At 35.9% G+C, this 16,178-nt stretch overlaps 1 protein-coding gene across 2 annotated transcripts in view; it reads left to right on the top strand.

Annotated features, from left to right (window-relative positions):
- The window catches only part of GRM8 (glutamate metabotropic receptor 8), a 314,702-nt gene that overhangs the window by 258,989 nt on the left and 39,535 nt on the right, over positions 1–16,178 (top strand). For both annotated transcript variants that reach the window (XM_030959457.1, XM_030959458.1), the window contains exon 9: positions 12,619–13,554. In XM_030959457.1, coding sequence (XP_030815317.1) covers positions 12,619–13,554 — 936 coding nt within the window. The remainder of the gene's footprint in view (positions 1–12,618; positions 13,555–16,178) is intronic.

The following is a 16,178-nucleotide window of genomic DNA, read 5'->3' as shown; positions in this document are numbered from 1 at the left end:
ATCAGTTCTAAAGTTTTCTGGCTTTCATTTGTTTGGCAGGCTGGATCTTCTAATAATCCCCTCAGAGGCAATGTCCTGTATCCCTTGAGCAAATGCTGGGAGGCATAGGAGCAACTGGACTCCTGTACTTGGTTTTGTGCTGAATACAAGACTGTCTTTAGCAGTCTTTAGCAAGAGCTCTAGAAGAAAGCCCTGAAAGAGTTATGGAGTTATAAACCTGATTATTTATTTAGGATCTTTGCTTCAGGTTGTGCATCACTTTACTAGTTAAGGACAACTTCTCTGCCTGTTTTCCGTTCATGTATAGGACTCCAAGTTGGACTTCTTTTTTACATTCTAGATGCTTAATACATCCCAAACTGATTGAGGTTCCCTTGTGTGGGAAACAGTTTATTATTGCAGCAGTGGTGATTTCTTTTACTTAGACCTTCTTTCCCTAACACTTAGAGAAGCATTTTCACTGCAAACCAAAAGCAATTTACCATACCATATTTAAAATACATCATTAATTATGCAAGACATAGGAAAAGTAGGATCATTACAATTTCTTGTTTACTTTTTTCTTGTAAATATTTTTCCTAAATAGGTATTCTGTAAAATCGCAAAAGACAGCCTAAAGAACTTAGCTGTCAAGAGAGTACATTGGCATTTTTCTATTTTCCTATTTATTTAGCCTAGTTATGATAGTTTTATTTGTTCCCAAAATATTTAGTACCTGAAATCTGCCTTTGCGTTATAGAAGACAGCAAAAGAGATCTCAAGAGACTCTCTAGCCCTTGGATAAAGTTAACATCTTCTACACTTATGTTGTTTTAAGGATGAAGACTTTGCAGCTTCTGAAGGCATTATCTTTCATTTTTAGCTACTCTTATCGCTCCAAAATGTCTTAAGAATACCCAACTTTACTCCTTCTTGCTATAATTTAAGCTCATTTTATTCAGTGTACATCGTGCACATCCTCATCCTTTTCATGTATTTGAGGACTGTTGTTTTACCTCCTAGGCTATGTTATTTCTTCAGGCTATACAAGAGGAATTTGTTCAATTTAGTCACACAGATCGTGTTTTCTAGATGTGCTTCTGATCTTTGCAGATTTCCTCTGGACTCCCCATTTGATTCTCCTTCAAAGGGAAACACAATGACCTAGCCTTCAGAAAGTGTTCTGACTGCAGTCTTACTAGTGCAGAGTACAGGAGAAACATAATTTCATGTAGTCATGATGGAGAGTAGAGGGGGAAGACTGTTGTATCTATCTGCATTTATCTGGCTTCTGCCCCTTTGCAACAGGACGACATTGGTTCAATATATCACAATCTACTAGAGCCCTGAGATCTCTTTTTCTTCTGCAGAGCTGCCACCTCTGTCCTTCCTGACCCATAATGTACTGCTAGTTGTCCCTGTTAAACTGGATGCTTCATTTTTTCAGACTCTGCAGTATCATTTGAAATAAGTATTCTGACCTTCAGCGTGGCTTCAGCCTTTCCCAGTGTTACTGCCCAAATTTGATCACCCTATACTCTATTTTATGATCGAGACAAAGCGAGTGGTTATTACAAATATTGAATAATAGCAGACTAACAACAGACCTTTCTAGACCACACCCAGTGCCATCCCTTCTCTTCTGACAGTAAATCAACTACAAATTTATCTTTCCTCAGCTTTCTGATATAATTTGCACCTAGCCCTTAGGGGCTAAATCTGTTTCACTAGGTTGCCTGTGACTGAGAGTGTAATTTGAGATGTTGTCAAAAATCTTTCTAATGTTAAGATAAATGACACCTGGCTGCTTGTCTCTCATCCACATTGCCTGTTACCCTCTTACTGAAGGAAATGTGACAGCCCATTGATGACAGATCCCTTTTGGCTGTTACTTGTCTTGTTTGTTTTCTCTGTGTTTTTGAAATGTATTTGTTTATTTCTTTCAGGATTTTTCTTGGAATCCAAGTCAAAATGAATGATTGATAATTCCCTGGCTTCGTCATTCCCTCCCTTTTCAGCATGTAAGCACTAGGCTTCCCGTTTTCAAATTCTCCATATTTCCCCCTAAATTCTCAAGAGCTTGCTATCTACTCAGTTCTGTAAATATTGCAAAATAAATCCCAATATTTTTAGTCCGTATGAAACCCTTTCACTTTCTCTCATTTTGAAAATCTTCACCCTTATTTCTTTAGTAAGAGGTATTTTTGGTTTTGGTTTGTTTCTTCCCCTCCTGACTAAACATGTTGTGTGGCACTTTCTCTAGTTTAAACTTCTTCCTCGTGCTTGTTTTTGTTCCTTCCAGATCACTAGGTCTCTCTGCAGAATTTTAAATTTAATTATTGACTCTTCATTCTAAGCAACAGCACTAAGTTGACAGCGAAAGTTCTTCTCCTGCTGCTGGAAATCTCAGTATAAAATACAATCTGTTTTCTGCCTGTCCTGAGTTAGTTCAGACTTTCACACTTTTTGTGTATGTGGTCTTCCTGTCTGGAACTGTGTTTAAAGGGCTAGTGTGGTTTCTTTTGTTTATGTTGTGTTAAAATGTGGTGCTAAAAATTCAAAGTCTTTATCATGAAAAGATCTGGCTCTTCTTGAAGAAGAGCTGGAAAATAAGATGTGTGTCATTGAAGTGGGAAACCATCTTCAAATAGTGTTCTGGGGTTTAGAGTTTGATCTATTTCATAATATAATGTACTACAGCTTTTCTTTCCTAAAAAGAGGTTGGACAAATCTGTCAGGAACAGTTTAGGTATATAGTGCCTCTTTTTTTTCAGACAAGTAAATAAATTTTATCCTTGTATGTCAGCTGAGTTTGTCTGTTCCTCTGTCAGAGTCAATGAAGGTTGCTGAAGTGAGGGCAACTTTTCCCAAAATTTCGAGTGCATCACTTTGCTAAAACATTTTTTAGAAGCTAAGATGCACAGGATATTTCAGCTTTGTTTTATGTTACTCTTTGGGAGGTCACTGGTGAAGCCAATGCCTTCATGCTGTCTGTCTTATGCTTGGATGAAAGCTCAGTAAATAGATACAAAATTGCCCTGATTTCCTCTTTCTGTTGCCTCGTTAAAAATCTTTTTTGACAAAATTTCCTCAAAAAACCCCTATTTGAGATGGCTGCTGACTATCATGCTGATCTGTATTGCCTTGATAGTTTTACAATGATCTGTTCTGTATTCTGCAAATACTCTGCTTTCCTTTATCTTATAGTTTGAGTGTAAATTCTTTGAGATTGAGACCATGATTTTTTGTAGGTTTGTACAGCCCTTAGTGCCACTGACATCTTGATCTGTAAGCAGAGAGGGAATAAAAAGAGTATATTATCTGTGTTGGTATTAATTTGTAGAAAGGGTTGTTCAGGATGGAATTTGGGACCATTCATTTTTCAGTTTCACACACACAGTGCCTTTTGCTCTGATCAAGAAATAGGAGGTAGATTAAACTACTTAAAAATAGGACATAGATTAAACCATTTAAAAATAATGGGGGAGGATTAAAACCTAAACAAACTTATCAGCATCTTTTTCTTCATATTGAACTGAGGCTTTTTTGTGATTGGCTAATTTCTATTTTAAAAATAATTCAATATTAAAGATAAAAACTGTGATAGGTCATCCCCTTAAGAAATAATAACTTATTAGCATAACGGTACTAAACTTACTGGGCTGAACTAAATTAGCTGAAGGTTTAGCCCAGTACATTTGTTTCACAGCCCATCATGAAGGAGTTTGGGGACAATAGCTCTTTGTTTTGATAAACTCACCTTTAACCAATACAATAATTAAAAGCATGTCATGGTGAATATTTTTCATGAAACAAAGGGGATTTATGAAATTATATAGTCTGAAAATTAAAAAAAAAACCTGTATTAAATTCAAATGGCAACTGTGCTGAACCCCTTGTGTTCCTTTTCTCTTTGCTGAGCTGTGAAGTGAGGAAGAATCTGGGGACAATTGGGTTTGAAAGGCACCTGACACAGGTTGGAGGCAAACACAGTAGCTATGGAGCACTGGGCTTGGGACAAGCCAGCTCTAATTTAGGTAACTGTAGCTAAAAGAACTGGATTTGGGAGGGAGCATGTTTGTTATAGGTGTTAAAACTTTCATCAAGAAATGCAGCTAAGCTATTAGACTAGTGATGGGCCTTGGGAGGAATGAAGGAGGTTCTCCAGGCACAAGAAAGTGATGTTAAAAAAATCTTTGCAAGAACTATGCTCCTTTTCTTTTCCTGAAAGACTAAATTTTTTAAGGTATGCTTGCAGGCTATTTCTGCATGATCAACTGCAGGAAGTAAAAAAGTACTTCAAGCATTATGGTTCACATAGCCTTAGTACTAGAGCTGATCAGAACCAATCAGTTGACAAAAAATGTGATGGTGGAAGAATTCCTCTCAAAAGCCCATTTATTTTAAAATCTAAATCTGACAAGTTTCTGAGAAATTTAGTTAGTTAGTTTGTTTTTAATTTGAGTGTTTTGAACACAGAATCACAGAATCATCTAAGTTGGAAAAGACCCTTGAGATCATGAAGTCCAACCTACGACACAACACCATCTTGTCAACTAGACCGTGGCACGTAGTGCCACATCCAGTCTTTTCTTAAACACCTGTTTAATTACATATGCAAAATTACGGCACAGTCTGCTTTTGGTAGTGTATAATGACTTCAATCCCTATGTGTACATCATGAGTTTTATTTATAAATGCTCATAAAATTCTCTTCAAGTGCATGTCAGGGACATGTAAGGGCAGCAGGGCCCTCTAGGTAAGGATATGCAAGGGAGATTGTATATGTGAAAGTGGTCTGCATAAAAAATAACTTTGGAAACCTGATTTTCAGTGTGATACATTGGTACTAATTGTATGTTTTAAAAATATAGAAAGTAGATCACTGAAAGGGCATTCAAAAAATCCGAAGTCTGCCAATGTCATCTAGAATTGGATGTTTCTGTGGTTGTGTGTTTTGGTTTGTTTGGCTTCTTTGATTTGGTTGGGGGTAATTTCTTGTCTCCTTTGTAAATAAAGAGGCTATCTTCAGAAGCAAGTGCTTGAACATTAATTGTGGTTCATGCTTTCAGTAAAGGAAAAAAATAAATTGCATATATTGAAGTGCCTACTAGATTTCTGTAAAATTCCATTTGGTGGTTACACAGTGCAGTAACACTAGTTCTTTATTTGACGACCTGCTAATCATTGCACTTTGTGTTGTCTACTCCCCAAGGCATTTGAGAGTAAAATTATGTTTCCCAATTATTCCATCCATATTAATGCTTCTTGTTTGGCAAACTGAAGAAGGTATTACACTGCAGCTCCTCCTAGCTTTGTACCACGTATCTGCTAGGGTCAGCAATTCTGAAAGAATCAGAAGAAGCCAAATCATGGGAGGAGTAAAGTATAAGTAAAAACAAAACAAAAACAAACAAACAAAAAACACAAACCAAAACAAGCCAAAAGAAAAAAGTAAACTAGATCCCAAGCTATATAAAGGCTAGCAGTTTAAGACTGTATAGCACTAATAAACACTCTTTGTATATTGTGATACTGTGGCATGATTATTCCCCGTTTTAGGCTAACACAGTGTGCTCCTCTATGTAAGTATTCAGCCAGCATTAGTAATTATCTGACTTAATTATATGGGTTGGTTTCTTTGAGGTAAAATTACTATATCAGCCCACTAAATAACATATTTGCATTAATAAAGCAAGACAAGTATTTAAACTTCTCTATTTATGAACATAAGAATCTTTATATTTTTAATAGCATTAAGTTTTTATGCATTACCTTAGAGCATCCTTCCCTATAAGTATTTTTCTCTAACTGAGAAGGACTTGTTAACATGTTCAGAACAATAAAAATGCATTCTCTTTATTTTAGTAATTCCAGAGATTGGTGATATTGCAGTTCTGAAACTGGAGATGACAAGAAAAATTATGACATGCTGAGAAAGCATTTTTGGTATTGAGTCTTTGCACTCATAAAAATACACTTGCATAAAAATAATTATACATGTAAATAGTATGTAAATATTCAAATGTAAATGTTCATACAAAAATGATGTTAAATTTAATTGTTTTTCCTTCAAGAAAGCTGTGAGAGAGGTAACTGGTTTCCCTAGGAGGAAATTTGGGCAGGTGAATTTACTGTTAGGAGAAATCAGCTTCCATCTGGATTCTTTCAACAACCTGTACTTCTGATCCTAAAGAAAAAGAGAAAAAATTATTTACCTTGTAGTATTTCAGCCTGATCCTTTCATACTCATCAAGCTTAGACTCCTCAAACTGATATTAGACTGCATTAGTTTTCAACCAGTACATGGTAAAACCAAATATATAACTCCATGTTTCTTGCAGAACTCTTGGAATATCTATGACTAAAATTAAAGAAAATGACATCTCAGTTGTTAGAAAAAACATCTGTATAGGGTGAATGATATAAATAATTTACAGCAATTATGACAAATTTGGTAATGATAGTGATGTTATACTGGCATGGCAATCTGGAGTAGTTCTCAGTTTTGTTTTATTTTATTATAAATTGGTTTTTTTGTCATTGACTTATTTCCCTTCTGTACATGCCTGCTTAAATATTTGTTTGTATACCCAGCTTTTCTTTAATGGGATAAGTCTATCTGGCAGACAGAATGCCCTTATCATTATTTTTAGACTCAAAATGAATTTTTTTCTAGTTGAACCAGTTCAGTCTAATTTTGGATTTTAATGGTTCCGATGACTTGATTGGACAAGGTACATTAAAGACTTTAACTTTTACTATGAGAATAGGTATATAAGACAAATTAAAAATCCAAACACTGGATGAAATTCCCTTAATTCTCTCTCTTGCTATACTCCTATGATGGGTCTTTTTGTCAGAAGGTAAATACTTTCAGGAATTTGAGATAGAAATAAGAAAAATCGTAGTTATAGTTGGAGGTGTTATTTCAGTTCTTTGTCATTGTAATAGCTAAGAATCTCGATATCTATTAAAAGTATCATGAATTTATATATAAGACTCCTGATCCTTCTGAAAGTCTTGGCTAACAGACTACAGTCTGTCTGCTCCCACAACTCTTAATTACCATTTGCATTACTCTATCCAGAACTCACATAATTCCATTTTTACAACAAACAATTAAACATTAATTTTTCATTTTTAAATGAATATCTGGCTCTAAGATTTGAAAGAAAAATGAAAATTCTTGCAAGTGATAATATAGCATAATCAGAAACATTTAAATATTACCCAAGCGACATACTCTGAAAAATCCTTTGAAGGTTGTCCACGTCTCTTTATATTGTTCATGGGTTGCTGAATTAAGTAACTGATAAGTTTCTTCATGATAATTAAGAACAGGAGGCAGAGTGCTTTTGTACATATATATTGGACACATAATTCAGAAATTATATTTGACCTATTAGCATTTTTGATCAGTCTTCTTCGGTTCCTGAGGGCATTGCTAAATTACATTGCTAAATGAGTTGCCTGGTAATTGGAAGAATGTATGTTCCAGAAATGTGAATGTGCTATTTGTACTGTATCATGTCAATCTTGTATTCTTTCAGCCAAGTTCTCACATCATTTGTTTTTAGCTCTATTATTAGATATTAGAGGAAATTGTGTTTGCAATGTTCATGAAGGACAGAGGTGTTTATTTGGTTTTGATATGAAATGGCATTTTGTCTGTATTTTAATAGTTTAGCGAACTGTGAATCTTAATGCTGCACATTAAAGCAAATTGCAGCCCCATCAGGCAAATATCTCATGTAGAGACAATTTTTATGTCTGTTGAAATAGCAATGAAGCCATTCTCTTTATGTATCATGATCCATTTCATAGCAAATGAATACACGTCTTGCAGATATGCTGTCAAAGTATTTCTGATGTTTTCACACAGACAAGTGTTGGAATAGTAGGAAATGGAACCACATCTTGGGGAAATGTGAGGTATTTCATGATAGCACATCGACCAGGTATTTTCCAAATTCAGAGGAGCTACTTGAATAAAATTGAGATAATATTTAAACCATTACTAATACTAGGTACAGAGCTAGGCTATCCCAGTCCAGCTGAGCTAGATGATGTCACATACATTTAGCAATGAACTTTGCCTTGTAATGAACTGGATCTAGAAGATATTACATGAAAATGAGGTGACAAAATAAATCTTCCAGAAACCATGTTTATCCAAGGTTACTTAACAATCGGAGACTGGCTCAGCCTTGGTAAGGTCTGAGCAATATAAAGAATGCTGCAGACCCAGACATTTTAATCAGTAAGAGCTGAAGAGTTGCAGAACCTAATCCTTTTTCAATGTCAAAACCCACCTTATTTTCTGTGTTTCTTTTGTCTGACTTTGGCCTCTGAGAGTTTCTTTCCCCCATGACAATCTTTAGAAATGTGTGCCTAAAGTTAAGATCTCCTGAAGTTAGTTTTTTAACATTTGAACTTCTGGATCACTTTAGGGCAAGTTTTCCAAAGTATTTATGTTGTGAAAAGTGCAGATGGAAGCATAGTGGGATTTTCAAAAGCAGTTAAACAGACAAGGCACTTAACTCTCATTTAAATTAATTAGCTACATTGAGCAAGTTCCCCTTGGCACTTTTGAAAGTTCCACTGCTAAGTGTTTATGTCTACATAAAAAATTATGATTTTCAGAAGAGGATGAGCATCCAGCAACTCCCTTTAAAGCTTGACTGTTACAGGTTTTCAGTAGTTCTGGAAATGATAATTGTCCCTTGTTCTATGTTCCCAAATGATCCTCCCTTGTTTTGTAGTTTCTTAACAGTTCCTGCTGTCATTTATTCTAAAAAGTTATTCTCAGGGAAGAAGTGGGATCAATAGTACCAGCTCATAAAGAGAGAAAAGTAATGGCATGGGTGAATCTTCTGCATAAGTTCAAGAAACTGGACTCTTTGATACATACAATCAGTGAAAAACCGATAGATAATTAAGACTATTGTAATTATGTTTTGTACTGCATTTAATTATTACTTTTATATTATGTGAAATAATAGCTCAAAAATACATTACAGGAAAAGACTACTACAGGTTGTGGATAGCTGGGAGTGAACCAGACGACCAGAATTAACATGTTTTTCCAGTTATTAAGGTTTGCATGTACAGAAACCCTTAACAGACCTGTTCAAATGTAATAGAAGCGCAGTGCTCACTCTGAGGTATAGTTTCCCTTGCTCTATCTTCTAGAGTATTGTCCAAGTAGCAGTCTGAGCAAATACATACCTCAGTATTTTGTTTTCAATCAAGAGTCAGCTAGTGAAAGGAATCTGCTAATTATTCCCACTTAGCACACTCTCTCATTGTGAAGTGGGCATTGGGCTAAGTGAACAGGGTTGCTTTCGGCTGAAATGAAAACAGAATATACTTTCCAGAAGGACAGTTAACCTTCATTAATGAAGCCCACTGAACTATGTCAAAATTAGGTCAATATAACCTTCTTCTTCAGACTCTAATTTCAAATACAGACCAATGTTATCATCAGTTCCTCAGAATTAACAGTTTTGCTCTGTTGATTGGTTCTTACTGTGGCAAATTCTTTGTTAAGGGAGCTATAAACTGAATTGTCAGATGGTTGTGTTCATGGGAGAATCCCATCTTTCCACAAGTTTCTAGAGTTTTCATCCCCCAATGCCAGAATTTTCTCAGATATACAAGTATTTTGAAGCAATTTTCAATTTCAAACTCTGGCCAATGTTTATTGGGACTATATCTCCTCTTTCTTCTTAAACAGTACTACAACAGTACTACTATTTGTACTAGTACAAAACTAGTGAGCAAAAACTCATGACATTTTTTTAAAGCTTTTTGATAAATCTAGGTCACCCTACATGTGGTTTTTTGCCTAGAAAATTAATCCAGACCATCAAGATTTTAAAGCATAGGATTTAAACCTTGTAAAATCCACCTACCCCAGCCATTCATTCTGGTTATTTTCTACATTGATTTAGAATTTTCTATGCTTTAAGAATCATTTTTGTTTGACCTTTTTCTATGGCTAACCAGTCAATAGTGTTTATATTAATAGTTCCTTTATTAGGGAAAACAATGCTTTATCCAGTGAGTTTTTCAACATTCATAACTTTATATAAATTTATATGCTGGAAATTATATCTTTTTTAGTTTGTGTCAGATGTATCAGAGTGAAAAACATATGTGAATCTTTGTTAGCTAGCTTCAGAAGTAGGAATTTATTATCAGTTGTTGCCAATGTGAGGTGTAATCTGAGGCATTGTAATGTTTTGCAAACCATTAAGAGATTTTAGGCATGTTTTTAGTCAATTAAAATACTGTCAGGACAAAAGTATGTGAAATTGTAAATAGCTGTAAAATTAAAGGGTTTTCTTTTTTTTTTTTAATTTTAAATTTTCTTTTTAGTAAAGTAGAAGCTCTAAAAGACAAAAGGGAATTCTCTGTACTTATCTAAGCCATCGATTCACAATACAGTAAATGTGACCTTAGGATGCTTAATGCCAAAAAACCCCCACTGTAGAGTCATGGTATTAAATACTGATCTGGTATAAACTCACCTTTCTAATTCAAATGTGTTTGGAAATGGGACAGCTAAGCTTTATCCTGTCAGGCTTTCTGCTGGATGAGATATTGCCTGTTCATGCCATTCTAAGTCTATGCTGGATAAGGTGGTGTCTGCTCTCCTGGTGATCCTGTATTGTGTGCTATAATCTAGCCAATACGTAGTACTGTCATTTTCTGAGTCATTCGAAATTTATCCACAGCTCTGGATTAATGACCATGGTTTACTGTTGCCCCCCATTATTGTAGTGTGTGACTAAATCACAAGATTTGTATTTATTCTCCTAGCAACAATGTGAAGACAAATTGCCTTCACTATCATGCTGATTTTGTCATAGCATGTTTTTTCTCACATCCAGTAGATGAAACAATAAGGGGTTATGTGGGCTTTTAGGATTTCAGTGATTAAAACCAGGAGATTGTAATAGAGGTGAATTTTTTTAGTGTATCAAGTGCTCTGCTGGAGCTCTATCAAAGCTGTTTCATACAAAACTGGGTTATTCTTGTTCTTTTTAGGAAGCTAATTGCTTAAATGATTTTCTTTTCCAAAGTCACCAGAGGATGTATTTTGCATAGTCATCACAATCCTTCATATAAAATCTGGTTGACTTCTGGAGATTCACGATCCCCTCCCACTGAAATCCTCGAGTGACCCTGAGGGTTCACAGAGCTGGTTTTATGAGTGATTCCTGTCTCCTTGTTACTCTGTGGTCCCTTGGAGTGGAGGACATCTAACTCCTGCACCGAAGGGGCACAGAAAAGAGCAGGAGTCTGCCTGCTTGTTGCTGCTTTATTCACCCTGCGCAATGCTGGAACTGGCGCTCTGGGGAAGGCACATAAGGCCAGCAATGCTACACTGTGATTTCCCCTCAAGTCTGTTGAAAAGTTGCTGAAAAAATAAACTTTAAAGGCCAAAATTACCCCTTTTTATAAGCTGTCCTCATTCTGTCCTCCTCCAGAAGGAACTGAAAACATTCCTGACGCCTGAAGTTTTGTTACTGCTGTTTCGCTTATGAGTGCAGCCTCCAAATGAAACAAAAGTGCTAAGTACTTAATAGGCAAGAACAAGGGAAATGCTTTGTCCTTGAGTGCTCACCGCCTCACAAAGGAATGAAAGGTGGGGCCTGGAGCAACAAGGAGTGGTTCTGCTGCCCACCAGGGGCTCTGCTCTACCCACAGCTCGGGTTCGCTCTCAGTGACCTCTGCAGAACAGGGCTTCAATAAGGGTGGGCTAAGGACAGCTGGCACCAAGCTGAGTGATAATGTTAAGTAGGAAATTTTTTAAATCCAAGGGTTCCCAATTCAGATTTCATTTGCAGGGCATGCAGGAAGAATACATAGGTGAATGAAAAAAGTGTATTTTGCTAATGTGCTGCTGCAGAGAAAGCTGGGATTTCTAAAACAAGATTGCATTGTTCTGTGCTACAAAAGGATCCCTGGACTTATTATATCAGGAGAACTAAGGCAGTAGCCATGACATCTTTTTCCATTGTTATTCAGAAAGCAGTATATACTTATTTTAATCTTCTAGAAATGCAAACAAAATACTTTTGAGTATTCCAAGGCATCAAAAGTGGAAAAGTGTAAAATATCCACATTTGTGGAAGGGATGGCATCACAGTACATGGAACTCTTCGTTTTGCTAGAGCTGATGCGTGGAGATTTTAATTTATTTCTTTACTGTACCAGAAATTGCTCTGAAGCTCACTCTGAAAATAGACATATTTTGTAATTAAATGTTTGAGAACCACTGATATTTATATTTGTATGTGATTAACTTTTTACAGCACTGTGTATGAGGCTTTTTGCTTTTAAAGTAGCCTGGAGTCAATAAATATCTTTACAGATGTCAATTTGGTCAGCAGTAAAGAGGTAAATAGAAACTAATGACACTCATCAAGCCTGTGGCATAAATGATTTATTGGACACAATCATTTAACACTTTTTTAAAGTCAGTGCAAGGGAAAGAAGCAGGTTTCTTATTATGGTAAACTGTATTTGTGCTGTCAGCAAGTAGTGATTTATGGCAAACCTGTGGCCAGGATTAGGATATTATAAATGAAGGAAAATAGAAGCCTCATTAATTTTTTATACCCACAGGTAGAAGATATGCAGTGGGCTAACAGAGAACACACTCATCCAGCATCTGTCTGCAGCCTGCCGTGTAAAGCTGGGGAAAGAAAGAAGACGGTGAAGGGAGTGCCCTGCTGCTGGCACTGCGAGCGCTGCGAGGGCTACCATTACCAGGTGGATGAATTCAACTGTGAACTCTGTCCCATTAACAAGAGGCCAAATGCCAACCGCACGGATTGCCAGCTTATCCCTATAATCAAGCTGGAGTGGCATTCTCCTTGGGCCATCGTGCCTGTCTTCATAGCTATTCTCGGGATAATTGCCACCACCTTTGTGATTGTGACATTTGTCCGCCACAACGACACGCCCATCGTCAGGGCCTCCGGGCGGGAGCTCAGCTATGTGCTCCTGACCGGGATTTTTCTCTGTTACTCCATTACTTTTTTAATGATTGCAGCTCCTGATACAGTGGTCTGCTCATTTCGAAGGATCTTTTTAGGACTCGGCATGTGTTTCAGCTATGCTGCGTTGCTCACCAAAACAAACAGGATTCACAGAATATTTGAACAAGGTAAAAAATCTGTCACAGCTCCCAAATTTATTAGTCCAGCTTCTCAGCTGGTGATCACTTTCAGCCTCATCTCCTTCCAGCTTATTGGAGTCTTCATCTGGTTTGCTATCGATCCGCCACATACCATTGTAGACTATGGAGAGCAGAGGACACTTGAACCAGAAAATGCCAGAGGAGTTCTCAAATGTGACATTTCAGATCTTTCTCTCATTTGTTCCCTTGGATATAGTATTCTCTTGATGGTCACATGCACTGTTTATGCTATTAAAACAAGAGGGGTTCCAGAGACCTTCAATGAAGCAAAACCTATTGGATTTACTATGTACACAACCTGCATAATTTGGTTAGCTTTTATTCCAATCTTTTTTGGTACGGCCCAATCAGCAGAGAAGGTAAGTGATGATGTGTTTCCCTATCAAAACACTGCTATTTTTCTATTTTCATCTCTCAAAAATTACAGCACTAAAACATTTTCTCTCTTAAAAATGAGTAATTCTAAATGGCAAACAAACCATCAGAATTCACAGACAATAAAGTGTGTGTCTCAAAAGGTAGATTTCTTATATATTAACACAAGAAACTGATTTTGATTGTTGTGTGACTGGCATAAAAATGTTGACAATTTCTCAATATAACCTTTAATGACTGTTTCTTCTAACGTTTGTTATTGCCCTTCAGTGATGCTGTGGCCTGTTACATGAAGCGCTATCAATCTTTGTTATCATCTACAGATCTGATAGAACTGGTTACATTCCACAAGTCTAAGAAGATCAACTTACATTTGTCAAAAATAATGAAGAAAAATGCCAGGGCAGAATGAAAGAATTACTTTTGTCTCTGGTTGACACACAAAACTTTAAAAATTTAAAAGAACCAAAAATAGAAGAGCAGGAAATGAATGGTGAATGAAGTGTGTGTAAATTAATATAAGGCATAATTCACTAATTATTATATCAATGCAAAAAGAAAACATTTTCATGATAATTTAATAAGAAATGAAATGATTGATGCAAACTGCATCAGACATGTGACTCTCCTCTGTTTTAATGGGAAGGCAGAGGTAAATGTCAACTGTGTGAGTATTTATTGAGGTGACAGTGGTGAAAATGACAAGTTAGGCAGGGAAAAGGAATAATACTAGCATCAATCTTCAAAACTGCAAATATTTGATATATGGAAATTCTTAAGAAATTAAAGTTAACAGTCTTTAATATAAATTCTTGTCTTCTAGCAGGTTTTGTATAACGTTTTCAAATATTCATTTTAATGTAATTGGAAAAGTCAGCGTGTGTTCACTTATAATTGGGGAAAGGTTTGACATGTATCTAGTTTAGAGGGCGCCCTTGTCTGTGGAATTAAAGAACAGTTCTGTATACCTTGATGGAACACTTCCTAATTCAAGCAGAATTGTATGGGGCAGAGAGTGTGGCAAAAAAATATTTTCCTCCCTAGAAATTGAAGCAGACTTACTCAATTGGATCAGGCTTAGTTTCATGGCTTTTTGGATTAAGTTGGGGAAGTTGATGCCTTAGGTTTTAGCTTTTATATTTTTCAGATTCTCTACTGCTTTAGTGTTTGGTTCTGTGCTTCATATTAAGGGATGGTACAATCTCTTCACAGAGTAGCTAGACAGAACAATTCCTTTCCTAGTTGGGGACCAAGGACAACTGATCCAAATTGCAGGCCCAAGAGCATAAACAACGTGGACTGAAGAAAAAAAACCAAGAAGGATGGGACTTCATAATCTAAAGCTATAACTGGACAATTAACTCCAATATGCAAATGGACTAGAACTTATAAAAGTGAGAGACCTCATGATCAGTGGTCCATTTTGTGACCATTTTGGGTTTCAAGTTTGGTGTAGCCCTGGCTTAACTCTTGTATTGCCCAAGGTGTATCCATTGAAGCCTTTTAGTAAATACCTACTCTATTCTTTAATTCCATTTAGCGTTCTAGGTCAGCCTTGGCAAGGTGTCAAAGTGAGTACCAAGGTAATGGCTTAGGACAGATAGAGTAAGTTAAAAAATTCCATTTGACATAGGAAAACATGTTTAGGTAAATTGTTTTTTTGTATTTGTAGGCTTAAGTCACAAAAATGTTTTGTTGTATAAATGTGTGGTATTTTTAACAGCTTAATGTGGTCAGGTTTATGGCAAGTACTTGAACCAAAATAATTGAGTCTTGAAATAGGAAATATTTCTCTGCTGGTAACCATGCAGTGACTTTGATTTAGACCATCAGTTCACCTTGGCTTATAGTAAAGGATGATTTTAAAAGACGAGATTAATTAACATCTCTTTTGCATTTCATTTTTTAAGCCCAAGACTGAACACACAAATGATGCTAAATCACACAGCTTCTAACATTAAATTTCACTTGTTTACTGCCATTTTTTCTTTCTAAATTATTTGTTTTTCTTTCCTCTTCTTTATGGAGAGAAAAAGTGCTAATACATTATCTCTGTAATTCAAATAATTCTCTCCAAAGTGCATCTTCTTTTTGCTGCAAATAACAAAGAGTTTTACAGACACCTTCAAAACAGTTAACATATTCCATACAATTTAAATACTTCTCTGAATGGGATAAAAATGTGTAAAACTTACTGCACACATATGCATGGTCTGAATAAACTTACAGTTTCTCAGTTGATGCACAACACCATATTAGCATTTTAAAAACAAGCTAGTGTATTCTAGAATATTTTATTTGAAATTTGATATGATCTTTTTGGAGGATGAAACAAATGAAAAACTTACATGGACTTTTTTTGGTGCTTACTTACATTGCAGTTATTTTAGAATCCTGGAATTATTATTTTTTTTATGGCTTGAGCTTACTGAGAGAGAAAAGAGCAATAAAACCTGGGGATTTTAAAATGCTATTTTAAAGCAATGTTTCCTTTATGAAATGTTGACAGTAATAAATTTATCATGACATTCATTACTTGCCAGGGGTACTTCCAGTTGCTAACTTTAGATACACTTCTGTTTGAATAACGAGTGCTTAAAACTTTTCC

Source organism: Camarhynchus parvulus, chromosome 1A (genome assembly GCF_901933205.1).
Source record: "Camarhynchus parvulus chromosome 1A, STF_HiC, whole genome shotgun sequence".
In the NCBI taxonomy this organism is placed as follows: Eukaryota; Metazoa; Chordata; class Aves; order Passeriformes; family Thraupidae; genus Camarhynchus; species Camarhynchus parvulus.
This window is presented reverse-complemented; position numbering and strand designations above follow the sequence as displayed.